General features: G+C 41.2%; 1 protein-coding gene across 2 annotated transcripts in view; it reads right to left on the reverse strand.

The window, feature by feature from the left end:
* Positions 1-23,564, reverse strand: part of nup153 (nucleoporin 153) — a 26,200-nt gene extending 2,636 nt beyond the window's left edge. The window contains exons 1-21 of one of the 2 annotated variants that reach the window (XM_036145158.1): positions 23,433-23,564; positions 16,091-16,316; positions 15,707-15,982; positions 15,474-15,613; positions 13,714-13,842; positions 13,487-13,603; positions 13,340-13,387; positions 13,207-13,260; positions 12,211-12,351; positions 9,693-9,745; positions 9,414-9,549; positions 9,161-9,319; positions 7,512-7,610; positions 7,330-7,414; positions 7,129-7,230; positions 5,729-6,355; positions 5,459-5,638; positions 3,566-4,498; positions 1,246-1,662; positions 934-1,158; positions 651-840 (exon numbers count right to left, since the gene is read on the reverse strand). In XM_036145158.1, coding sequence (XP_036001051.1) covers positions 651-840; positions 934-1,158; positions 1,246-1,662; positions 3,566-4,498; positions 5,459-5,638; positions 5,729-6,355; positions 7,129-7,230; positions 7,330-7,414; positions 7,512-7,610; positions 9,161-9,319; positions 9,414-9,549; positions 9,693-9,745; positions 12,211-12,351; positions 13,207-13,260; positions 13,340-13,387; positions 13,487-13,603; positions 13,714-13,842; positions 15,474-15,613; positions 15,707-15,982; positions 16,091-16,316; positions 23,433-23,561 — 4,466 coding nt within the window. In that variant the 5' untranslated portion in view covers positions 23,562-23,564. The remainder of the gene's footprint in view (positions 1-650; positions 841-933; positions 1,159-1,245; positions 1,663-3,565; positions 4,499-5,458; positions 5,639-5,728; positions 6,356-7,128; positions 7,231-7,329; positions 7,415-7,511; positions 7,611-9,160; positions 9,320-9,413; positions 9,550-9,692; positions 9,746-12,210; positions 12,352-13,206; positions 13,261-13,339; positions 13,388-13,486; positions 13,604-13,713; positions 13,843-15,473; positions 15,614-15,706; positions 15,983-16,090; positions 16,317-23,432) is intronic. The other variant, XM_036145159.1, reaches the window with a different exon arrangement.
* Positions 23,565-25,649: the final 2,085 nt, after the last annotated feature.

The following is a 25,649-nucleotide window of genomic DNA, read 5'->3' on the forward strand; positions in this document are numbered from 1 at the left end:
TAAAAGCTTTTTGATTATTTGAATCATTTCGTCAAGCTGACCTGAATTCAAAGTGCAACCAGATACAAGCTGTGAAACAAGATGGCGGCCCTGCTGTCGTAAACAGTGAAAATATAACTAAATGTTTGCTGCGAGTGGTTTGACACGACGAGCTAAGAACTTAACTTTAACTTTAAACTAACTTAAAAAAAAAAGTAAACAAAAAAAATGAAAGTGCCTTGTCTTACTGTTAAAAAAAGAAGTTTTCCCATTTTAATATTTTAATACATTTTCCTAAACATACATTCAGCACTGCAAGCCGTCCTCTTCATAGTCCAATGAGTGCACACTGCAAAAAGGGAACTAAAAGTAGGTAAAAATTTCTTGCAATGAGTGTATTTTTTCTTGATTTGAGCAGCTAAATAATACTATTTGCCAATGGAATGAGTATTTTTACCCCTAAAATAAGATAATTAGATATACTGCACTTGCAATGAAGATCCATTTTTCCTATTTTAAGTGCAAAAATCTTCTTCCATTGGCAAATAGTCTTATTTACCTGCTCAAATCAAGGAAAAATACACTCATTTCAAGAACATTTTACTTACTTTTAGTTCCCTTTTTGCAGTGCATTGGCCAAATCAAACCCCCGCTGATGTAAAGCCACTCACCCTATGTTGAACGCTGGAGGCTGGTTGAAGTTGAACCCTCCAGCAGCCGCTCCTGGCTGCGGTGCGATGGAGGGATTGGCAGAGGGGGCGGGAGAAGCTGCCGACCCAGCTCCACCAAACGTAAACACGCCTGAGGAGTTATTGGTGGCTCCAAAAGCACTGGCTCCTCCAAACTGAAAACCTCCACCTGCTTTAAAAAAAAAAAAAAAACACACAACATACATTTAATTATATGATCCCTAAATAAAAAAAACAACTAGACAAGCTGCAGAGGATTACTCACTTGGTGCAGAATTGGTACCTGAACCAAACGCAGGCGTGGCGTTGTTCTGCTGTCCGAAGACGGGGGCGGCGCTGGGTTTGGCGCCGAAGGCGGGGGCTGACGTCTGGGCTGGCGTGGCGGTGAAAGGGGATCCGAAAGTCGATCCGAAAGAAGGAGCCTGGTTGGTTCCAAAACCGCCCGAGGGGGCGGAGCTGAACGCAAACGGCGAGGGGGCTGCAGACGGAGCTGATGGGTGAGAAAGTATTATATTAGCCATCGTTGATACTCCAGAATTAAATGCAGGTTTTATTCGCTTTTATGATGAACGCTAACCTGAAGAAGAGGCAGCAGAGGGCGCTGCCGCTGCAGCTCCAAAGTTAAAAGAGGGAGCAGCGGGCGTGGGAGCAGGAGCAGCAGCGGCGTTGGCCGGAGCGCCGAAGATGAACGGTTGAGCCGGCGCCGGAGTTGGGTTGAGCGGCGCGCTGGACGGCGCCGCCGACTGGTTGTCCTGGTTCTGTCCGAAGACGAAGGTCTTGGCAGGAGGCGCGTCGCCGGTGGTCGAAGAAGGCTGGCCGAAGACGAAGGTGCTGGGAGCCGGAGCAGAAGACGAGGACGTCGAGGCCGGAGCCGGCGTGGAGCTGCTGCTGGCGCCGAACACGTTGCGGGTCGGGGTGGCGGACGACGAGGTGGCACCGTTGGGTGGATTGTTGGCCATGAAGGAGAAGGCGGGTTTTGGAGCAGTAGTGGAATCTGTAGGTGGAAAGAGTTGCGTTCAGCAATAATGGCAGAAGTCCTGCAAACCAGAACAGGCTGGGCAATAAAGTGAGATTTTAAAAATAGAGATATAAAGCTGAGGCTATACCGTTTATATCAACACGGCCTATGTTCCGCTATAATTATACTTTTGTGTGTCGTTTCTCATATTCATCTACAGCTGTTTGTTAAAAAATTTACCTGTGAGACATTTGGGATAAAGCTTTGACTCAGACATGCCTTTTTATAAATACTTTATGAAAAGAAAGACATACGCTGCAAAAAAAGAACTGAAAGTAAAATGTTTTTGAAATTAGTGCATTTGTCCTTAATTTAAGGAGGTTAATAAGCTTATCTGCCAATGGGACGAGTAATTGTACTCCTAAAGTAAGATAATTAGATGTGCTGCACTTGAAGTAAGATGGAGAGTTGTTCCCATTTTAAATGCAAAAATCTTTATTCCATTGGAAGATCATTTAAACTCGCCTGCTCAAATAAAGGACAAATACACTTTCAAGAAAACTTTACTTACTTTTATTTCCTCTTTTTACAGTACATCGAGATAAATATCATATATCGGCATTTGGCCTAAAAATATCAGGATATTATTTTTGGCCCAGACGTAAAACGCGCTCATGGAAATGTAGGCGTTAGGTCTAATAAACTGCTGCAACATTTTGTTTTTCACCAGCGCCAGAGTCATAGTGCATGATTACCATCATTACATCATTACAAAGGATGATATGTGTGTGTAACAGAGGAATCTGACCAACTTTCACGGCACCCTTAATGCCCAAACCTCAAATAGGTTTTAGTGAAATATGCTAAAGCTCTTGGGAACGTCATGATTCAGGAAAAATAAAAGGAAGAGGAAAATGTGCGCAAACGTTATCGCAGTTAGGCACGTCTGGTTTCTGGTATAAATGGTTCTAAACAGCAAAAATTTACCCGTTGCACCTTTACTCTGCTTACATCCTTTAAATAACACGCTGGATAAAGTCCTGGAGTCCATAGCACCATACGACTAATAGTGATCTCAACCACAATGTGTGGTTTTTTAGGTTCACAAACATACTTCCAAGTTAATTTAATAACGATATATATTGATCCATTGACATCTGGCGCAATAGCAAAAAAAGGAGACAATAAAAAGTTTAATAGAACAATTTTCCTTCCTTTTGCATTCTAGCCTATCATGTAGGGTAATACTAGCCTTTACATCCTGCCAACCAATCACAAACCCAGACCCAGACAAGCTCCGCCCCCTTCAAGGAGTTCAGAGGGCACTTTTTTTTTTTTTTTTTTTTTTAAGACTTAAAAGTGTTTTTGGTTGAATAAAGGCCCGTGTTTCAATTCATTGTTCTTTATTTAAAACTAGGTCATTAAGCAACAGCATATAATGGCTAGGGCTACACTAATATATATATATATATATATATATATATATAAGTGTAGCCCTGTAGAAGGAAGAAGACCCCCTCAGGCATGTTTTTATTGGAAAAACGTCCCGTTTACCGTCATGAACAGTGACGTGTCCTGGAGTTACCGTTACATAAAAAAGGAGTAAAGCAAACACAATAATTGATGCCCACTAGTTTCCCCGTAATTACAACCAAGCCATATTTGGACATTTCTACTCAATTACCCATTCATTTAGTAAATATCTTCACTATATTCTTAAATATCTTCACTATATTCACTATATTCTGTGAACACTGTTTAAATTGCCATCCAACTGTTTAACTTCGTTTTCATATATATGTTTTTTTTTTTTTTTGATAATTATTGATATCGATCAATCTGATTTCTATTTTTTCTATACACTTCAATTCTCCCCCTACTAGTAAACCATAGACAGCCCATCCACGCCATTTAATTAAAACAAGCTAAATATTTGTACCTGCAGCACTTTGTCCAAAGCTGAATGTCGGCTTTGAGGCTTCAGAAGTCGATGTTTCGCTTTTCTCCGCCGGTTTGCCGAACGTGAAAGCTGGTGGAGGCTGATCTGCTGGGGCACTCGGCTTGCTGAAGGAGAATCCCCCTGAGGGAGCGGGCTCTGCTTCCTTTTTCACAGCACCGAAGACGAAGCTCGACGGAGCCGCCGCCTCCTTCTTCTCCTCTGGCTTCCCGAAGGCAAACGTTGGAGCCGCCGGCTCCTTACCTGCCTGCAAAGACACGAACGTAGAGCTGCCCTGCGGCGAGCTGGACGCCGTATTCGGCTCGCCCAGTCGTCCAAACACTGAGCCCTTGGCGGGGGCCGGGTTGCTGTTAGTCGCCGCGGTGTCATTTGATGATACTGCTTTGTCACTATTTTCTTGTGAAGAAGAGAGCGTTAAGGTAACAGAGGATGAAGACGAGGTGGTGGCTTCAGGCGTTTTCTCTGCAGGTTTAGGGACTCCAAAGGTGAAGCCACCTTTAGAGGGAGAGTTACTTTCTGTGCTCGACGACCCGCTTCCAAAAGCGACTCCGCTGCTCGCTCCGAACTTGAACCCGGCGCCCGCCGCCGGCTGCTCAGACGTCTTGTCATCGTTGGCCGCCGCCCCGAATTTGAAGCCCTCGGAGGAGCCTCCGAATTTGAACCCCGCTGGGGCAGTAGTGTCTTTAGAGGAGGACTCTGAGGAGGCGCTGGCGAACGGGGCTCCGAATTTGAAGCCGCCTAATGTCGATGACGACGAAGACGACGATGACGACTCTGAGGTCCCAAACTTGAAGCCTCCGGATCCAGCTGTGCTGTCTGAGGTGCCGAACTTAAAGCCCCCAGGAGTAGAGGTAGAAGAGCCGAACGCGGAGGCTCCCGGAGCTCCAGCGGCGGAGGAGCCGAAAGAGCCGAAGGCTGAGGAGAGACCAGGCATAACGTCACTTTTCAGAAAAGCAATTAATGCTAAAGGAGTGTGTGCCTAGTGGTTAGAGCAGCGCGCTTGCACTCAGAGAAGGATGCAAGTACCAGGTTCAATCCCCAGCGCCTGCACTCTGGGTCCCTGAGCAAGACCCTTAACCCCAGAACGCTCCCCGGGCACCGCATAAGGCAGCCCACTGCTCCCCAAGGGTGATGGGTTAAAAGCAGAGAACACATTTTGTTGTAATGTATGTTTCAATGACAATAAAGATGATATTACTATATTACTAAACAAAACAACTGGACTTGTTTTCCGAAGTTCGAAGACGTTTCGCTTCCTATCCAGGGAGCTTTCTCAATTTAAAAGCGAAACGTCTTCAAACTTCGGAAAACAAGTCCAGTTGTTTTTTTTGTTTGTTTGTTTTTTACTTTTTTTTTGGAATGACCATGACCTGGAAGACCAGCATGTCACTTTACAGATAGTTTGCATTAAATAAGAGCAGTCAGAATTTAAATCCCATAATCACATTCCTACAATAAGGCTACCTACTTAAATAGGAGTACATATACTCATTTCAGGATTTCATCTTATTTTTAGTTGTTCACCAACCACTTATTTTATGTTTTACTTATTTAAAAATCACACTCCTCAGTTTCACATTTCTTTAATCTGAGAAATCTGTTTTTAATAACCACATTATTTTCTCCTTTTTTACGCATTTGCCTTTGCTGCTGGGACGCCTGAATTTCCCAACTGAGGGACATTAAAGGTTATTTCCATCCCACAGTTTAACTGTCAGTAAAGGCAAGTGCCTCGGTACATTTGGGATTACAGCGCGTTCCTCAATTAATGGATGAGCACCAATTATTCTGAGCTACAAGCCTGAAAAGCTGCAGAGGAAAATGCATCAACTATAACAGCAGAATGCGTTTTATTTTGTTGTTTTTTTTTTTTACCTTTGGGTTCTACTTTAGCTCCCGGTTTGGCCGTCTGACAAGCAACACATTTGACATCTGCAGCCTTATTTTGCACCAGACAGGCGTCACACTCCCATGCTCCCTCTGGTTTCTTGAACTTGTCCAACAGAGCGAACACCGGGGCACCGCCGACTGCCGAGGAGACGGCCGTTAAAGCACCTGTTGGGTGTTTTAAATAAAAAAAACTGCTTATTAAAACGACCCAAAGGCAACAGAGGGAGAAATGCACCAAACGAGTCACACCGGTACCTGGTTTAGCAGCAGTGCAGGCCACGCACTTGGTGTCCTCCGCCTTGTTTTGCACTAAACACGTATCACATTCCCACGCGCCCTCCGGTTGCTTGAACTTCTCTCCAAAGCCGCCGCTCCCTGTGGAGACCGGGTCCGAGGGCGAAGACGCCGTCTTAGCAGCTGAGAAGGCGGGGGGGAAGGTGAGCGAGGGTTTGAGTCCCGTCCCGGGTTTGGCGGTCTCGCAGGCCACGCACTTGACCGCGTCGGGTCTGTTGGAGACCAGACACGTGTCGCAGTCCCACGTTCCCGCGGGTTTGGAAAAGATTGGGCTGAACCCCGTCGTGGGTAGGGTGGTGGAGGCGGAGCTCGTGCTGCCGGGAGACTTCTTGCTCTCCGCTGACTGTGAGGAGTTGGGCTTCGGCGCCCGACAGCAGACGCACTTGGTTTCCGAGGGCTTGTTCTGCACCAAGCACACGTCACAGCTCCAGCCCGCCGAGGCACCGAGCAACCCACCGAACCCCGTCGACGAAGGGAGGGACGAGGAGGCGCTGGTGCCAGCTGAAGGGGAGGTGGTGGGCGGGGTAGACGTGGGCCGGGAAGCGGTGCTGGTGCCGGGGGAATTTTGAACGAGAGGAGAAGCAAAACCTGGAAGAAATTATCAAAACAAATGTAAGGAGACCAACTCCTTGATAGGGCTGCACAATTAATCGTATTTGCAATATAATCGCAAAAAAAAAACAAAAAACAACAAAGCAATTTCCAAATCGCAAAAGTCCGCAATTTTTGGCTATGTAACAATTAGTGAATCAGACGCGTCCTTTAGGTGTCAGTAAAATGCTTAAAGTGGGTTTGCCTCTACATGGAAGGGAAGGGAAGTTGCAGCAGTGAGATAATCTAACTTTATTATTTGTTTTATTTAATCTTAATTAAATAATCTTACAGTTTTACCAGAACTTTCAGGAATCTCATCACAGCATTAAGTACGGGTCAATTAATTTAATACATAGACTTGCTTGTTGGTTGCACATCATGTTCAACAAGGATTGATGTCCAACTCAATTAAAAGCTGTTCTCTTGAATAATATTGTGATTAATAAAAACATTAAAAGTTCTTGTTTTAAATAGTCCTTGTTTACAAAGTTATTTATCTAGAGGCCATTTTTGTTGCTTGCAGTTAATGCAGAGAAAAGTCAATTTTGGTTAAAATATATCGTAGGCAGAACGCAATCATTTCTGCTCCTGGTTGAGACGCAGCGGCTCTTTTAGCACCTGATCTGCACAGTGATGAAACAGATTGATTAGTTGTTTGTATATGTTTAAAAAGATATGATAAATTAAACTGGAAAAAAATAATTATAATAATAATAATCGCATTAAATCGCAAACATGTAAAATAAATAGGTGCAGAAAACACTCACCTGGTGATTTGAGGAGATCCAGCACGCTGCCCTGCTTCAGAGTCTTGACCGGCTTGAACGGCCCCTCGTAGTCCTCTGTGCTCTTGCTCGCAGCAGGCTTCGCTGTAAAACACCAAAAATGGGCCAAGACGCTGAGTGAAGTGGTTCTCTTACATGATTTTCACTTTTCTTTGCTCCAGAAAGATGAGGGTGGACCCTTACCTGTTGTTGCCGTGGGTGCCGCGAGCTTTCCGTTTGACATGGAGGGGGCCAACTTTGCTACAGGCGCACTGAAGGTAAAACCAACCTAAAAAACATAAAAAGGGGGGACAATATATATATATATATAAACCACCCCTATACAGGCAAGAAGCGGTGCCCTAAGAAACGAAACGGTTACTCACTGATGGGGAATAAGAAGGTGGGCTGGCAGCAGTTGCCTTGACGATAGGAGAGGAAAAGGTGAAAGGTGCACAGGGTGACGTTGAGGCCTTTGGTGGTTCCTGAGGGGAAATAAAACAACATAATTAAGTCTTCTGGAAAGGATTGACGCAGCAGACGGAGGCGGTGTAGGTACCAGATTGGCTCAGGGGGTCTGCGCTTCCCGATGACGTCATTTTATGGCAACTCCACTCAAACAAACTACATTACGCCCCACGGTCTCCATTTGTTACAAATCAATTTTATTTTGTTAATTTATGGTTATTTTCCAGTAACTTCATGGAGGCATGAAAACTTTTAACATCATTTTGGAATGCTTCTGTGGTAGTCTGACAATTTAATCGGTAATTTTGCAGGATCAAAGTTACATCTTAAGAGAAATTTCCTTCCTCCAATTTAAAAAAATAAATAAAAATTGTGAAGGGAAACTAAACCATAAACTCTTTTCATTTTTAATAAAAGTCTGCAGCCATTTTTATTTTATCACGGCATTCATCACTTTAAAATCAATAACGTTGATTCCTCCTTTTTCTACTAATATTACTATGTCTTTTTTTTTCTGATCACATGTTTATTATTCCAGATGAAATTGTGACAATATTCTTCCAAAAATTGAGCCAACTGTCAAACATATGTTGATTTTTTTGTAAAATGGCTTGAATATTTGTCATTTCCAGTGTGGTCCTTGTTAATCATTATACCTAAATATTTTACCTCATTTTTAATCAATTAAAGTAGGTTGATTATTTTTGAATTGCTTAGATTTCACATTTTTCTATGTTCATCTTTAAGCCTGAAGCTTTTGAGAAAAAAGAAACCGCTAAATTAACTAAATAAAATTGATTCGTTACAAATGCAGACCGCGGGCTCAATGCAGTTTGTTTGAGTGGCGTTGCCATAATGTGACGTCATCGGGAGGCGCAGGGACCATGGAGAATTTCTTCGTAAAATTGTACATTTACAAACCGCAATCCCGCTCTCAAATAAAACCTACACCCCGCTATAATTACTTTAGTAAGTTGTCCAGACCAATCACAATGTTTTGCGTAATTGTGCAAACGTTAAACCAATCATTAGTGTTGCACCGATACCAGTATCGGACGGGGCCCCGATCCAGCACTAAAATGGTGGTATCGGTATCGGCGAGTACCAACAAATAGGGCACTGATACCACTTTGATGTTTGTATGTCACTTGAACGCAGCCTTCTCTCTCCCGACTAGTATTATATGTTATATAAGTTCATGAAAGTTGCACTATTTTGGCATTTGAGAGGCAAAACTCAGGGTTTAAAAGATATTATTCAATCATTAATGTAGTTTTATTGTCTTACTGTTGCACTACTACTATACATGTTATAATTTCACAAATGTTGCACTATTTTGGCCTTTGAGAGCCAAAAGTTTATTTAACTATTGTCACCCATTCCAGGTAGGCAATAAAAAGTTTTACTACCCTAAGTAGTATGCAGTTCTTCACATACACACACACATCAATTTCAAACAGATGGTATCGGTCAATATGGCACAGCCAGGTATCGGGGCCAAAAAATGGCATCGGCGCAACACTAGTAATCATGTATGGTGACGTCATCAGAAGGCGCCAGGACCGACCTTATTTGTGACCGTCTCCTTAGCGGGAGTGACAGATGTGATGCTGGGGGTGGCGCTGACGGAGGTGGAAGGTGGTAGAGACGTAGAGAAGCTGAACGTAGGCAGAGACGATTTGTTGATGGGGAGTGAAATGCTGGGGAGGTCCGGTACTTCAGCCACCTTCAGACAAAAAAACCCCAAACAAGTATTCAACTAAAACCGCCTTTTACGGCCAAGCATAATGAAGCGTTTTTGTCAGTAACAGCTGCTCCACCTCATCTTCCTCGGGTTGTTTGGAGGAAGGTCGTGTAGTGGTCCTTTCTCTCCTGATTTTCCCCCCGCCGGTGCTCCAGCTGCTGGCTACGGGGGTGCTGGACAAAGGGTAGGCCGGGTGACCGAAACTTCTTGTGCTAGATGACAAACAAAACATGAACAACAGACACGTTCGCTATTAGAGACGCCACTAAAATAAAGACGACGGACTTCTGTTTAGTCCAATTGCTCTTTTATGGTGGCTTCGTGTTTCTCTACATTAAATGTGTTGCTTTTTTACCTTTGAGATGGACCCGGAGTTTCATCGGTTAGTTGTGGTGATTGTCTTGTAGACTGCAAGAAAGAATAAGCTTAGTTCAGTACTTTAAAGACACAAACTGACCGCACGTCATTTTCAGGTTTCTATAAAACCGTCATGTGAATAAGAACAAAAATGGAGGATGAAAGAAAACAAGGACAGCAAAGGGAAAGCGAGGGGAGAAGGAAGGAAACAGGTGAGAAGAGACGAGAATAGAAGGAAGGAAACAAAGGATGGAAAGAAAAAAGGTGAGAAGAGACGAGAATAGAAGGAAGGAAACAAAGGATGGAAAGGAAAAAGGTGAGAGGAGACGAGAATAGAAGGAAGGAAACAAAGGATGGAAAGGAAAAAGGTGAGAGGAGACGAGAATAGAAGGAAGGAAACAAAGGATGGAAAGAAAAAAGATGAGAGGAGACGAGATAGAGAAGGAAGGAAACAAAGGATGGAAAGGAAACAGGTGAGAAGAGACGAGAATAGAAGGAAGGAAACAAAGGATGGAAAGGAAAAAGGTGAGAGGAGACGAGAATAGAAGGAAGGAAACAAAGGATGGAAAGGAAAAAGGTGAGAGGAGACGAGAATAGAAGGAAGGAAACAAAGGATGGAAAGAAAAAAGGTGAGAAGAGACGAGAATAGAAGGAAGGAAACAAAGGATGGAAAGGAAAAAGGTGAGAGGAGACGAGAATAGAAGGAAGGAAACAAAGGATGGAAAGAAAAAAGGTGAGAGGAGACGAGAATAGAAGGAAGGAAACAAAGGATGGAAAGGAAAAAGGTGAGAAGAAGACGAGAATAGAAGGAAGGAAAAAAGGATGGAAAGAAAAAAGGTGAGAGGACGACGAGAATAGAAGGAAGGAAACAAAGGATGGAAAGGAAAAAGGTGAGAGGGAGCGAGGAATAGAAGGAAGGAAGGAACAAAGGATGGAAAGAAAAAAAGGTGAGAGGAGAAGAGAATAGAAGGAAGGAAACAAAGGATGGAAAGGAAAAAGGTGAGAGGGGACGAGAATAGAAGGAAGGAAACAAAGGATGGAAAGAAAAAAGGTGAGAAGAGACGAGAATAGAAGGAAGGAAACAAAGGATGAAAGGAAAAAGGTGAGAAGAGACGAGAATAGAAGGAAGGAAACAAAGGATGGAAAGGAAAAAGGTGAGAGGAGACGAGAATAGAAGGAAGGAAACAAAGGATGGAAAGGAAAAAGGTGAGAAGAGACTAGAATAGAAGGAAGGAAACAAAGGATGGGAAAAAAAAAGGTGAGAAGAGACGAGAATAGAAGGAAGGAAACAAAGGATGGGAAGGAAAAAGGTGAGAGGAGACGAGAATAGAAGGAAGGAAACAAAGGATGGGAAGAAAAAAGGTGAGAAGAGACGAGAATAGAAGGAAGGAAACAAACGATGGGAAAGGAAAAGGTGAGGAGGAGAGACGAGAATAGAAGGAAGGAAACAAGGATAGAAGGAAAAAGGTGAGAGGAGACGAGAATAGAAGGAAGGAAACAAAGGATGGGAAGAAAAAAGGTGAGAAGAGACGAGAATAGAAGGAAGGAAACAAAGGATGGAAAGAAAAAAAGTGAGAAGAGACTAGAATAGAAGGAAGGAAACAAAGGATGGAAAGAAAAAAGGTGAGAAGAGACGAGAATAGAAGGAAGGAAACAAAGGATGAAAAGAAAAAAGGTGAGAGGAGACAAGAATAGAAGGAAGGAAACAAAGGATGAAAAGAAAAAAGGTGAGAGGAGACGAGAATAGAAGGAAGGAAACAAAGGATAGAAAGGAAAAAGGTGAGAGGAGACGAGAATAGAAGGAAGGAAACAAGGATTAGAAAGGAAAAAGGTGCGAGGAGACGAGAATAGAAGGAAGGAAACAAAGGATGAGAGGAGACGAGAATAGAAGGAAGGAAACAAAGGATGGAAAGAAAAAAGGTGAGAAGAGACGAGAATAGAAGGAAGGAAACAAAGGATGGAAAGAAAAAAGGTGAGAGGAGACGAAAAAAGAAGGTAGGAAGGCAGGAAGGAGATGAAGAACAAAAGTAAGACATAAGGAAGTACAGGAAGGACAAATGAAAGGAAGCAATACATGAGGAAAAGACGAGATAGAAAAAAGGACATGGAGAATGAAGGACAGAACGAAAAAAGAAAATGAGAGGAAGAAAGAAGAAAAAAGAAGGTAGGACAAAATAAAAAATGCAAGGACGGAAGCAAAGAAGGACTGAATGACACATTCACTGTATATATATGATGCACCTTGTCCTTCTTGACACCTTCTTCCTATAATTACTGAGCCGATGTGACATGTGAATTTCTCCAATGTGAGATCAATAAAGCCTATCGTATCTTATTTAGACATTGAGATAGGATATAAATCCTGGAAATACAAATATTTTCCCATAATGTCTTCATTTTATCCAGACCATGAAAGACAAGGAGGCCAGACTCCCCCCCGGTTTACTGCTCTGAGTCCCGCATGTCAAAGAATCGCTTTTAGTTTAGGCCCAACAGCGTCGCAGTGAGCTGCTGACCTTTTCTCTTGGCGTCCTGTCCACGGCCCGGACGAGTCCTGCAGGCGTCAAAGTCGGCCTGAAAGACACGGACCGGTTCCCTGAAACGGAAGCTGCGGCTGGAACCACGAGTTTCTGCACTGGAGGCAGATTAGAGTCCATCTGTGGTGGGGGGGGGAAGGGACAGAACAGGGAGGGAACAAATAAGCATGAGACAAACGAGCCTGAGGGGGCTTCTTCCTTCTACTGATTCAACATCGTTTCAATGTGGAACAGAACTAAATGTTACATAAAAACATTCAGTATCCCTGCAGTAAAATAAGTCAACGCTGCTACAGGATAATCCCTTCAGGTTAATTTCTCTCAGTTATCAGACATGATCGGTTTATGTCCAAGAGGCAAACGACTTCACCTTTCAGTCAATTAAGGAGTAAATGGCAAATAACTTGGATTCATTTAGAAACAGAGTCTCTCTAGGCATAATTTGTGCTTTAGAAAAAGACCAATAGGCTTTTTTTTTTTTTGTTACGGGTTGTGTTCAGCCATGAGAGCATCAGTAGGGACATTGTTTCATCCCCCAAACAACAAGAACAGCTGTGACAGCTGGACAGAAAAGCGACCGCCTGGCAAGACGTGGAGCCAGCTGCAACTTTGCATCAGACTGGCTGGTCTGCAGACGTCCTGTGGACTGCAGGAGTGAGGAACAGCTGGGGGTGGAAGCTCGTTCAGCACTGTGAGGGGCAGCGAGGGGCAGACCGAAGCAAGTGTTGCTGGCTTTGTACAATAATGGTCTGTTCCTTGTTGTGAGAGAGGAAAAGCTGTCGCTGATGGGCTCAGACTGGACCCAGTCAGTCAAGAAACGATACGAGATTGAATTCAGCGCCACGTCGCCATTAATTCAATCTTTTATTAAGTTATAATATCGCAATGAATTAAAAATCTTTTGAGATAAAGCTGGCAAAACGACAACAATGCAACACAACTTCTTTATTCTCCATTTTCAAAGGATCTACTCACTCGTTTCTTCTTCGCCTGCTGAGGGGTAACGTCTTGATTTATGCCGTCCACCGACTGCAACGAGAGTTGAATTTCATAAATGATAAAGAGTCACTGAAACGGGCGTTCATGACCTGATCTACTGAGGACCTACTGGGGAACGACTGGGCGGGCCTGCTGCCGCCGGGATCCTCTTGGCATCCTGTCGACAGGGACGAAGAATTAAGAGAGCAGACGCTGGAAGACCGTAACAGAACATGCATTTGCAGACCAGAAGGTTGAAGCATCTGTGTGTACTCACAGCCAGTGGGCTGGACATGCGCTCCAACGACTGCAGGATCCGCCTGGCCGTGGCGCTGGTCACCCCGCAGGGCTGAGCGCCGGCAGGCTTGGCCTTGATCTGCCGTCTCAATGGGGCCTGGAAGGCAAACGGGTCAGTTTGAGTCGCCCGCAAATCAAAACCCGAACACTCAGAGCCTGGCGTGTATATTGGGAATTAACGATTAAACGCTAACTTTAAAAGATCACCTGATACGGTGTTCCAGGGCGGCCGCGGGGCCTCCTGGCTGCAGCTGCTCCGCCATACGTGGTTTTCCCAGCGTAGAAGGGCGAATCTCCAAGCTGGCTCGAGTTCAGCAGTGTGCTGTTTAATGTCGACTAAAGGAAAGGGTCCAAGAAAAACACAAGAGCTGTGATGGATGGGGTGCTACTGTTCTGGTTCTGAAGGGTTATCGGAACAACTGAATTAAATAAACCACCTTTAATTAACGCATTTAACAAATCTAAACCGGGTTGGAGGTGATCAAAAAGGTGAAGTTCAGGGTGTCGACATTTACAGTGCCTTACAAAAGTCTTCACACCCCATGAGCTTTATCATACATTCTTAAAACTTCTATTTAAGCTAATAAAAATCTGAAAAAATGTGGTGTGCATTGGCATTAAAGCGATGGGCAATGTAAAGCGTATGAGATATATGTATGCTATAGCAGGGTGCTTGCTCTTTTTCCAAATTAAAATTCCAGACTTTTTTAAAACTGATATTTTTTTTCCCCAAGACCTTAACTTTATGTACTTGTATACGTGTGTGCCTACTGCCTACTTCATTGGTTGAGATTGTACAAACTGTTTATTAGAAATGTTAATTTTTATAGGCTAGTATTCAATGAACAAATGCATTATTCACAGTAAATTATGCTTTTACTGATGAAAACGTTTCAAAACATGAAAATCACAAGTACATGAATTTCACATCAAACAAGTGTTTGATTCCATTAGGCTAATACAGTACGTGACCAGTTAGTAAAATTATAGTTTTATAGCCTACCTTCCTATTTCTCATTTCACAATGCCTTTGAGCATACTGTAAAATTCTACCATACATTTTTTTCCCATACTTTATTAAGACTTACACACAAAATTCAAGACTTTTCAAGGTCTGGAAAACAGTGTTTCAAAATTCCATACTTATTAAGACTTTCAAGACTTGCGCAAGCACCCCGTATAGGCTGTATAGCCTATATTTGCAAACTTATACTCACCATAATCAAGAGTTTGAAATTAATTTAAATGTCATGAAACGTTAAAATGTACTTTAATGGCAACTTTACTGAACGCACCAATCGTTCTGGAGTCGCCGTATAGAGTTCATAACACATTTGATCACTTTTTTTTTTGTCCCTGAGAAAGCTTCTTATTCCTACAGCCTGGGTCACAAATGTGTGAAAAAATGTACAAATTAGACGATGGCGTCATCAACAAAAACAAAACACCACCAGTTTTAAAAAAATCCTAGTGGAAACCCAGGAAAGCTTTGGTGAACATCAACATTTTATGCATTGCCACAGATCCTGGACCAGATTTAAGCCTGGACTTTGACTAGGCCGTTGTAACACGAGTAAACTGATTTAAACTAGGGGTGCTTAAGCCTAACCCTCGTGGCCCACTGCCCTGCATGTTTCAGGTGTTTCCCTGCTGACAAAAAGCAGATTTAAATGAATGGATGAGGCATTTTAATCAGGCATCCTGCAAAGACATCTAAAATATGAATATTGAGAATCTAAATGAAAGTATTATACTTTACTTTGTTGGTTTATCCAACTCTTTAAAATTGGAGGTTGTAATACTTTTGCAATGGGCTGTAACTAAAACTTCTTTTATTCAGTACTTTTTCAGGGTTGCTACAATGACCGGACTCTTGTTTTTATTCAACCCGATCCCTTCTGTAATATCTAAAACGCTGACCGCCCTTAGTGCAAGCAGACAAACTCTGGAAATGGATTAATGCTCACATTGGAGGAGTTTCCAAAGACGGAGAGGTTGAAAGAAGGCTTTTTGAGAGTGGACTGGGACTGCTGAGGTCCACAGTTCGCTCTATCCATCTCTGGGGACCAAAGCTGAGGAAGTGACGCCGTTTTGGAAGTTGGGACGTCTAAAAAAAACAAAACAGAAAACAAAGCCGTTATGAGATGTGCAGAGAGGAAATGCATTGTTTTAAACCAGCGTCTAAATATCTAAGTCGTACCCTTGTCGGATGCACGGGAGGAGAACCCACTGGTGGTGGAGATGTTGTCGTCTTCGTGTTGTGAGAGGTTGTCCTTGATTTCTTTGACCAGAGAGAAGCCCGTGGAGAAGGGGCCAGGGGCCGCGGAGGTGGAGGGCTGAGAGAAGAGGCTGCTGGAGGCTCCCATTGTTGGGGAGGAGGCGTCCAGCGGGGTGAAGTGGAGGTGAGTACGACTCAGAGGAGGTCGAGAGAGCACACACTCCTGAAAGTTCAGAGACGCTCGGCTGGTCGACGGTTCTGTAAATGAAACAAAACGACAAATGAGCTTTGAGATAAATAACCCGCGTGAAATACGCAATTTAGACCCAAGACGGCTTCATCCAATAGACTAAAACAGCCCCTTGCCTGTATTACTGGTGCTTGGCTCTGGGGAGTCCCGTCCATCGATTGGAGGAGGTCCCTCTTCGTTGCCATTAGGAGGAGGAGGAGGAGGAGGCGGCGGCTGGCAGTTCTGCTCCGTCGCTGGTCCCGTCTCCCCGGCGGGAGCATCTCCGTTCTTGAAGTATTTCTGCAGCCAGGAAGGAACGATGCTCTTCACCGTGTCCGTCACCCGGCTGATCAGGCCTGACTGCTGAGTGGAAGAAAGACAAGAAAAACAAGAAAACAAATCAATAAACAGGAAAGGGCGACAGAGAGGACGACGTTAAAAGCTCATTTGGTTATTTAAAATAAAAAGGCAAGGTCCAGAGTTAGTGCTAAGGTTTTATGTATTAAACAGTTTTTAAAAGGTGCAGAGAAAAATTTAGAAGCACGAGCTGATGGCGTATTTTTCACTTCCGAAATAAAACCACTGCTTGACATTTGATGCTTTTATAGATTCACAACTTGAACAGCAACTGCAGGAAAAGCTTTTTGCCAGTCAAATCTTCTTGGGATTTAGAAAAAGGGGCAGAAATCCTAACGCCTGCGTCTCAGATGTCGATCCACAACAAACACAAAGATGTATTCATTTGAAATCACTGTCCTTCTCATACCCGGATTAAACACAAAGTTTGATTAGCAAAACACTGCGCTTTTATTGTTAATATTACTTTATCTGAACTGCCCCATTTGGAAAGAAGCCCGATTTTTACCAGGATTTTCTGTAAAATGGAAACTAGGTCAGGCACTGTGTCCGTTCACCAAAAAACAAAAACACAAACACAACGAGCTGCTGAGAATGATCCGCACAACCCTGGGGGAAAAAAAAAAAAAAAAAAAAGGGTGGATTATGTCGGATCATTAGTAAAAACTGCTGTGAAAACTTAACAGGATTTGCTACATTGAAATATTTGCAAAGCTCTCTGCGGTACAACCTGCCACAGCACCTGGTTTAGCAACCATAATATGCAAGATTAGGTCCAGAACACCCCCCCCCCCCCTCAATAAATGGAGAGAATCTGGAGCTGTGGAGACCGCACAAAAGCGAAAGTACAACTAGAAAGCAAATGGGCTGCATCAGAAGCATACTGATTATGTATCTGAGCGCTGAGCTTTGTAAAATATTCAACAGCTTTGTCCCGTCATTCAGGCTGAAGCCAAAACGGTGGAAATCCTTTTGTTTCTGTCTCTAGTTCCCAGTGGGCATACGACGGCGTGACGTGATGACTCATTCAAAACAGAAAACCAAAAAAATATTATACAACATATTCATTATTACGCTTATATTAATGTGAGGAGGGGGGACAACAACACAGGAGCAATCCAGCGATGCACAGCAACGTGTGAGGGAGGGGGGAGCACTTCAAACATTTAGAGAAACCTCTGGTCGCTCTTCTGGCATCACATTCAAAAATAAAAAAATAAATATCTGGTTTCAGCTGCAAGTGGCCCGTCATGGTTGACAAAATTTTTTACTCAATACTGTGTTCTCTCTTTTCTTCTAGAAAGGACTTGATGAAGAATGAAGATTTACCAAAGAATGACAATGTTTCTGAGGCAACTATTGCTGATTTATATATTGGTGCCTCCCTAAGCATGCTGTTGTTGAGTAGAATAAATTGCATGTGCATCTAAAAAAAAAAAAAAAAAAAAAAAGAGATTTTAAATCATATGACGTCAGATTTCTGCGGTTCTGAAACGAAAACCAGGAAACGGACCGACCCGAGCTCCGAGTCGTGCGATGAGATTTATATTTAGATGTTTGAGGGCTAAGCCGTTTCAGGAACCTTTTCGCTGCTCTTGCGGGGAAGGGGAACGTTTTAATGAGCGCTCCCTGGATGGCCAGCGCGTCTCTTTATGCAGTTATTATCGCACACAGGGAGGCTTTTAACTCCTGATAAAAGCTGCAGAGCCGCTTCCGTTCTGCTTATCTGTCGCGTTCACCTGTGGGCGCATCGAACTTCCCCCCCGTGATGAAAGTCGCGCAATCTTTAACTGGACAAGAGCCATTCGTTTTTAATAGAGCGATCTCTAAAGTCCTGACTTGATTTTCAAGTATTATCACAACCATCTAATACATTTGCTGGATGATATGAACCCAAATAAAGGGGTTTTATAAGGGATGCGCCATCATTAATATTGGAATTGACCAATGATTGTCCAAACCAGTGTTTATTTCTATTAAAAAACATTTTTTTCTATCTTGTTGCTGTTTATGTACGTGTTTTTATTTGGGGGGGGGGGGGTGTCATCGTGGGGTGTTAGTTTGGGCATTTAACTGGTTTTCATTGTGTCAAAAGGGTAGAAAGATCCCAATATTTAAATTTTGTTTAATAACCTTTTTTGGACTCTATTTAAATATTAGTAGTGATTACGAGGCGAGAGGCAGCTTCTGTCTCCTAAACTAGTTTAAAGAAAAATAAATGAATGCTCTAGTTTAGAAGAAATCTTTTAATTTAGATATTTTCAGTTAAAGCTGCGTGTCAAGATGTCGATCCACAACAAATATAAAGATGTATTCATTTGAAATTACTGTCCTTTTCATACCCGGGTTAAACACAAAGTTTGACTGTGCAATTAGCAAAACACTGCGCTTTTATTGTTAATATTACTAATCTGAACTGATATTTAAATTTTGTTTTGTAGCCTTTTTTGGACTCTATTTAAAGATTAATAGTGATTAGGAGGCGAGAGGCAGCTTCTGTCTCCTAAACTAGTTTAAAGAAAAATAAATCAACGCTCTAGTTTATAAGAAATCTTTTAATTTAGAAATTTAAATCTGAACATATTTTTTATTATTTAGCCATAGTTTTTCCAGAAGAAATCCGAATCAGATTAAATAAGATTCAGAAGGTCAAAGCTTTACAAAGATGGAGATCAAAAAGACTTGACGTAATCAAGACTGTCGTAAAATTACGTCCAGACGGCGAAAGATAAACGCCGTATCTTGGCTGCTTCAGCTCGTCTGGTGTGAAGGACCAACCAACCAGACGACTACAGTCCAGCTGTAAGTTTAGAGCAGAGCTAGAGGTGTTTGCGTTTCTTTCCTGTAACGGCGTTGGCCGATCCGTGCCTTCAGATCAGGTGAAGCGCAGGCATTGCAGAGAGCGGCTGGCGATGCTGTAAGGCTGGCCGCCAAAACCAAGAGCGCGTTTTTAACTTTTAATGTCTGTTTAATTCAGCTGCATCTGCGAGCTGCCACTGCTGTTCCTGTCAGGAGGAGAAAGGAGATTTCCCCTTGTAGTCGGGCAGCTTAAGCTCCTTGAATTCCCCGTTGATGACGGCTGTCCCTGTGTTTGTTTCCATGGGGAACCATGTATGCACATTAAAATAATTACCAATCACTACGTGTGCAGCATCTAACTTTACATAAAACAACGTCCATACACTGCTGCGGCGATCAGGGTTTTGTTTCTCCTTCTCTCCACTGACCCAACGAAGCTCTTTTGCTGCTGAGACGGTCATGAAGTGCGAGCAAAGCGCTGCCATAAAAGTCCTGACGCGGGTTTATTCGTCGTACCTTTCAAACTGCAGTCTGAAGCTGATTATGAATATTAGGTGGTTTAACCAAGTTTTAAAACTTTTGTGTCATTTTATCATGTAAATGAAAAAAAACAATATATGCCTCAAGAATCTGCCCCAAATATTTGGCAGCACGCATCAAGTATCGGTTAGACTGAAGTCAGAATAATCGGTTTCAGTATCGGCCTTAAACAACCTGTATCGGTCGAGCTCCAAGCAGAACATTTAAAAACTTTTGTTATAAATCTAAGAGCTAAATTTTCTATACATTTTCCCCAAGATTGACTGACACTACAGGAAATGAAGACCTGAACGAGAGAGAAAAGGTGAACAGCCTGGCAAACCTCCTCCCTGCAGCTTTCAGCCTAACGACTCTGTAGTTCTGTGTGTTGAATCACATCGACGCCATTAGAGAAATGTTTGGTGAAGAAAAACAGCATTTGCTGAAAGCATTCAACGTTTTCCTCTTCTGCTTTTTATACCACTGCGTTATTTACACCAAGCAGCAAAAAAAAAAAAAAAAAAAAAAAAAAAAAAAAAAAAAAAAAAAAATAAAAAAAAAGATGAACGATCCGCGTTGTTTTTAAAATTATCCATGAATGATCTTTATGCTTTCACATTGCATCCAGATAAATTGTTAGGCTATAAGAAAAACAATCCAATTGATATTATCTGACAATAATTCTGAAATATCCTTAAATTGTATTTACTTTTTCTTGATAAACTAGATTACATCTTAATTGAATAAAAAAGAAAGATAGTTGGGACTCACAATGATAATCTGATATTCAAATGTGAAACTGTGAACAAATTCCAGAACAGGCCAAAAACTGACATCACATTTAATTTTAGCTGTATTGTTAACTTTTGACATGATTTAACAATCAAGTTTTCAGACTTTAACAAAAACTAAAACATCCAGCCTCATGTTATTTGCCTTATAATAATAATCCCTTCTTCCATGAACAGGCATGGGGGATCATTAAATTGGGCAAATTATTTACTTGCCAATTTTTGTCCTAAAAAAAAATCATTGTTTTTATTACATATTTTTAACCAATAAAGCAGATTGTCACTAAGGCAAAGCCAGCAAATATTGTGTGCAACAAGTACAAGCTAGAAAAGAAATCCTGCTTTGAATCAGTTTGTTTATACTGCCCACTATCACTGGGATCACAATTTTATAACTTAGTGAGACCGACAAAAGATTATTGCGTACAGCGCGGTAAAATAATCGTGAATGAAAGTTTATAGGTACCGTTTTAACAAGTAGGCGGTATGTTACTATCAGCGAGCTGCGGCTGCCGTTTGTCCTCCAATCACTTCATTTATGCTACTGGCTGTATAATATCTTTCAAAACAGATTATTTGCTATTGACAGTAGACGTTATGAGATTTTTTTAAGGATCCTGTAAAGGATTGTTTTTTTTTCTTATTTCTGGTAATGACAGGCAATATTTATGGCTTAAGATTTACCAGCACAGTGGGTTTCTTTGTGTTTTTACATTAAAACTGTCTGTTATTAGGTTTTTTACAGATATTCTTAACTCTAACCAGGTCTCATTCTCAGAATAATATAATTTCTAGATTATATAAGGGCATTCAGCAATGTACACAAGGCAGCACAGAAGATATAAAGAAGAGGTGGGAAAAGGAGGGAAATATGGTTATCTCACATGACAGTTGGGCCAATATATGTCAGTTTCAGTGGACAATAACAGGGTCGAATACATGGCGAGAGTTCAGTTGGAAGAACATGATCAGGTATTTCATTACGCCTATCCAGAAACGTCATCTAGGTGGTGGGGATGCATGTTGGAGACTATGTGGGGTCTCTGGTGCCAACCACTTCCATATTTTTTGGGAATGTCAAGTCATAAGTAATTATTGGACACAGATAGGTGAACATGTTAATAATGTATTGGGTACTAAAATTCCCCTTAAATGTGAAACACTGTATTTGGGTGATGTTCCTGTGACAAATTGGAATAACAATGACAAAAAATTACTTGGTATGTTACTTATTGCAAGTAAAAAGGCCATCACAAGAAAGTGGATGAGAGTGGAATCTCCAACTATTGAGGACTGGACTAATATAATACACGAAATATATGTCATGGAAAAGTTGTCTTTTTCCCTCAGGATGCAAAAGGACATATTTTACAAAATCTGGACTAAATGGACTGAGTACATAAAACCCCTACGATCAGATTTTGTATGAAGGATACGTTTCTGTACTTAAAACCTTGTCTTGTGAATATTGTCAGGCTTCCCATATGTTTATGTTTGTGTTTATATGTCTTGATACTGTGAAAACGTTTAAAAATAAAAATTATAAAAAAATAAATAAAACTGTCTGTTAGCTGGTGCGTTAAAGAACCTATATACCAAAACTCAACTGATATGAAACATGAGCAGATGAATAATGACCCTGTGCAAGATTTAGATTGTTTCTAAAATTTGGAAACCCTATATTTTCACATTTAGCTATACTGTTTCAATGTAAAAATGTATGTAAGCTGGGTGTCTTTTGGATTCAAGGCAGAATATTTTGTTGCTGTTTTTAATCGGGGAAGATATTTTCTACAGTATCGAAAGACATCAAATGTCTTATGAATGTTTCTTTGGAAATTCAGCGCAACAAGTACGTTTTTTTTTTTCTTTTAAATTAAGGATTAATTTCAATGGATTCTGCTCAGATCGTGTATGTTTCAAATGACCCAGAATTTCAGCTTTTAAATCAATTAAATGGCCTCAATTTTCTATTTACTGATATGATTCTGAGATTATTAAAGTCATATTTGATTCCTGTGAATATTTCTCTCTTGTGAAATATCTGTTTAAGACATTCAACTTTAAAATGTGTAATCATACCAGCATAGAGCCTGTAAAAACTTAATAGCTGACACCTGACTTAAACGTATATTCTTTAACCAGTTATAATTAGATATTTGAAGGACTGCTGTAGCATCATGCAGCTTGCAAAATTTAAGTAAGCCGTCCAGTATTTCCGCAGCTCTGTTTTTTTTTCTTCAGTTTTCGAACCGACAACCCACCAAACTATCCGGATATTTTCAGAGATCCTGAAACAGATATATTGTCCAGTCACGATTGCCAACATCACGAAGTATGTTTAGATGAAACGATGCTGGGATCTGGGCGCCAATTGATCCAGCAGAGAAACTTGTGGGCCCCCCCAAATCAGCCAGAGTTCTCTGCGCAATCAAGCTGGCTGAGGTTTGGCTAACAGATGCTAACATCGAAATGTTTCCAGGCTGCTTTCCCACGGCATACGTATTAAACGGTTGCGCCTGGTCACATCCCGTCGGTGTTATCAACAGTTAAAAGGTTTTGTCACTTTAACTTGCTACGTTAAGAGGAACCGAAGACTATTATGCGGTGCTTATAGCCGCTAACTCAACTTAGCTGTATAGGCTAACACTTTAAAATTCCACTTCCTTGCTTTATGTAAACTTCAAAAACAACCGGGAACGTGCATTCGGGTCTACAACTGATTACGTCAGCTTGTCATGTATGCAATAATAATAATAAACGTCATGTTTAACTTGTCCAGGCGATACACGCCTGTGGTTTGACCTGTCAGCTACGCCTGCTAGTGCTAACCTCAAGCTAGCTCGTTAGCCTTTCGTAAACGTGCTAGCAGCGCGTGGAGGCCACGAGCGCTAACAGCAGGCCATAAAATGTCTCCAAGAAAACAATAACAGTACCCGGGAAACGGTGGCAACGCGATCACTGCGTTCTACTCCTGGGGGGCTCTTCACTTGTGAACTTTTATTTAATTTACCTGTTTACTCTTGGCGTAAGGTTTAGAAGCGATATGATATCTCCTGCTTCTGATTTTCCCTCCACCCGTGGCCGCCATGGCTCTTTCGTCTGAGTGTCTATCGATGTTTCGGCGCCGGATAGCTGTCATCCAGGACAGCGGCCACCTGCAAAGGAATTGTGGGAAATGTAGTGCCGAAACCTAACAAAGGATTTCCACATTTCCAACCGCACAAATGGTTTTTCTTTGTGTTAAATAACAAAAACATCCGATGTTTTTTTATTTTTTTTTCTGTCAACAGCCCACCCTCAAAGGATTCAGTAAACATATAGAATTTTAAACTCATTTGACGTAAAAATAAGCAATCATGGAGTAAAATAAGCAATAATTGGTCAGTCTGCAGTTCATAGATTAAAAAAAAGAAATAACAGCTACAGCAAATTAAAAAAAATCAATAATTTAAAGGATTTTCATGGTAGTTTGGGCATGTTTTTGGACAACATTTTCACCGTTTAACAAATCAACAATACAGTTGTATTTTAAAACGGTCTCCTCCTTGCATTTTCTTTTTCCGTCTTTCCTTTTTTGTTTTACACACACACACACACACACACACACACACACACACACACACACACACACACACACATATATATATATATATATATATATATATATATATATATATATATATATATATATATATATGCCTAAATCTCTGATACAAGCAAACAAAATTTTACATACGACAAAGACATCCCGAGGAAATACAAAAAGCTACTTTTAAATAATGATTTTTGTGTATTCTGTGAAAAAAGGCAACCCAACCTGGTTCTGAGTGAAAAGGTAATTTCCCCTCTCGTTAAATTATCAGTTCAAGATTCAAGATTTTTCATTGTCCCCACATGTTACTGTGGTGAAATTCTACTCCGGACATACTCAGGATTAGAGAACACACAAAATCAAAAGACAAGTCATGTGGTTTTTATTAGCTGTGATTCTTCTTCTTTTTTGTCTTTTTTATTTTTTTATTTTAGAAAATCTGAGTTCAGTCTCACCTTCTACACCAAGAGCTAATTACTAGCTTCTCGAACACTGCCACAGTTAAGGTCAACTATTAGAAAGTGACTAGGTGAAAAGGGAATCTTCATGAAAGCTGCAAGGCAAACACCACTGCTGATAGAAAAGAACATAAAGGCCCGTCTCTTATTTGTTCAAATGAATGAATTTATTTATTTTGAACATTTAAGACATTAAAATAAATATATAGTAAAAAGAAAAAGAAATTGCAATATTTGTGCAGTGGTACAAATATACAACAAAAAACTAAAGAAGACTGAAAACATTTTTTAGCTCAACAAGCAGCAGACTGAAGAAAACTTGTGGATTCCAGACTGCTTTCAAACCTTATTCAAGCACATCATGATGATTCCCAAGACTTCTTGAAAATTATAAGTGGACTAATGAGACAAAAGTGGACCTTGTTGGCAGGTCAAGTTAAACTTGGAGTACAACTATCAGCATTTCAGAGAAAGTTACATTACCGTGAGTCTAAGATGGTGAGGTGATGGGGCTCGGCTGCTATGCTTTACAGCAGCAAACCTTGAAGGAAAATGTCAGAAAAAAAACTCTGAAATCTGAGTAAGATGCTGTGACAGAACAATAAAGATGCTATTTATGCTCAGAAACCCTCCAGTGTATTAGAATCCTAACAATTCTGGAGTGAAAATGGGAAATCAATTCCTCCACAGTGATGCAAAAAATTATTTCTTGGTATTGCAAAAATTTGATGGCATTAATTATGTTTAGAGGGAACTCTTTGGCCAGAGGGGAATAGATTTTCCTGATTTTAAACTGGCTTTTTTTTTTTTATTCACCTAGATTATCTTTGCTTGATGATCTTAAACAAGGCATGTCCTGTGTGGCCCCTATCTGCATTCCAATAAAATTTTGGTATACAAGCCCAGATAGCTGATGCAGATGAAAACTTTTTATTTTTATTAGGGCAAAATTATTATTACAGGTTTAAATCTTATAACTGAAAATGTTAGATACAACACAAGGTATTTATATTTTAATAACCAATTTTTTTGTATTTTATTTTATCTCATAGTAAATGGGATTCTATATATTTGAGGACTTTAACTCAAAGGCAAACGTTTGTGCATTAAAACCTGTTTTGAATTAATTTATTAAAATTAGCTAAATATAGCAAGTGTTTTCAAAGAAATACTGGGA

Source organism: Fundulus heteroclitus, chromosome 13 (assembly GCF_011125445.2).
Source record: "Fundulus heteroclitus isolate FHET01 chromosome 13, MU-UCD_Fhet_4.1, whole genome shotgun sequence".
Lineage (NCBI taxonomy): Eukaryota > Metazoa > Chordata > Actinopteri > Cyprinodontiformes > Fundulidae > Fundulus > Fundulus heteroclitus.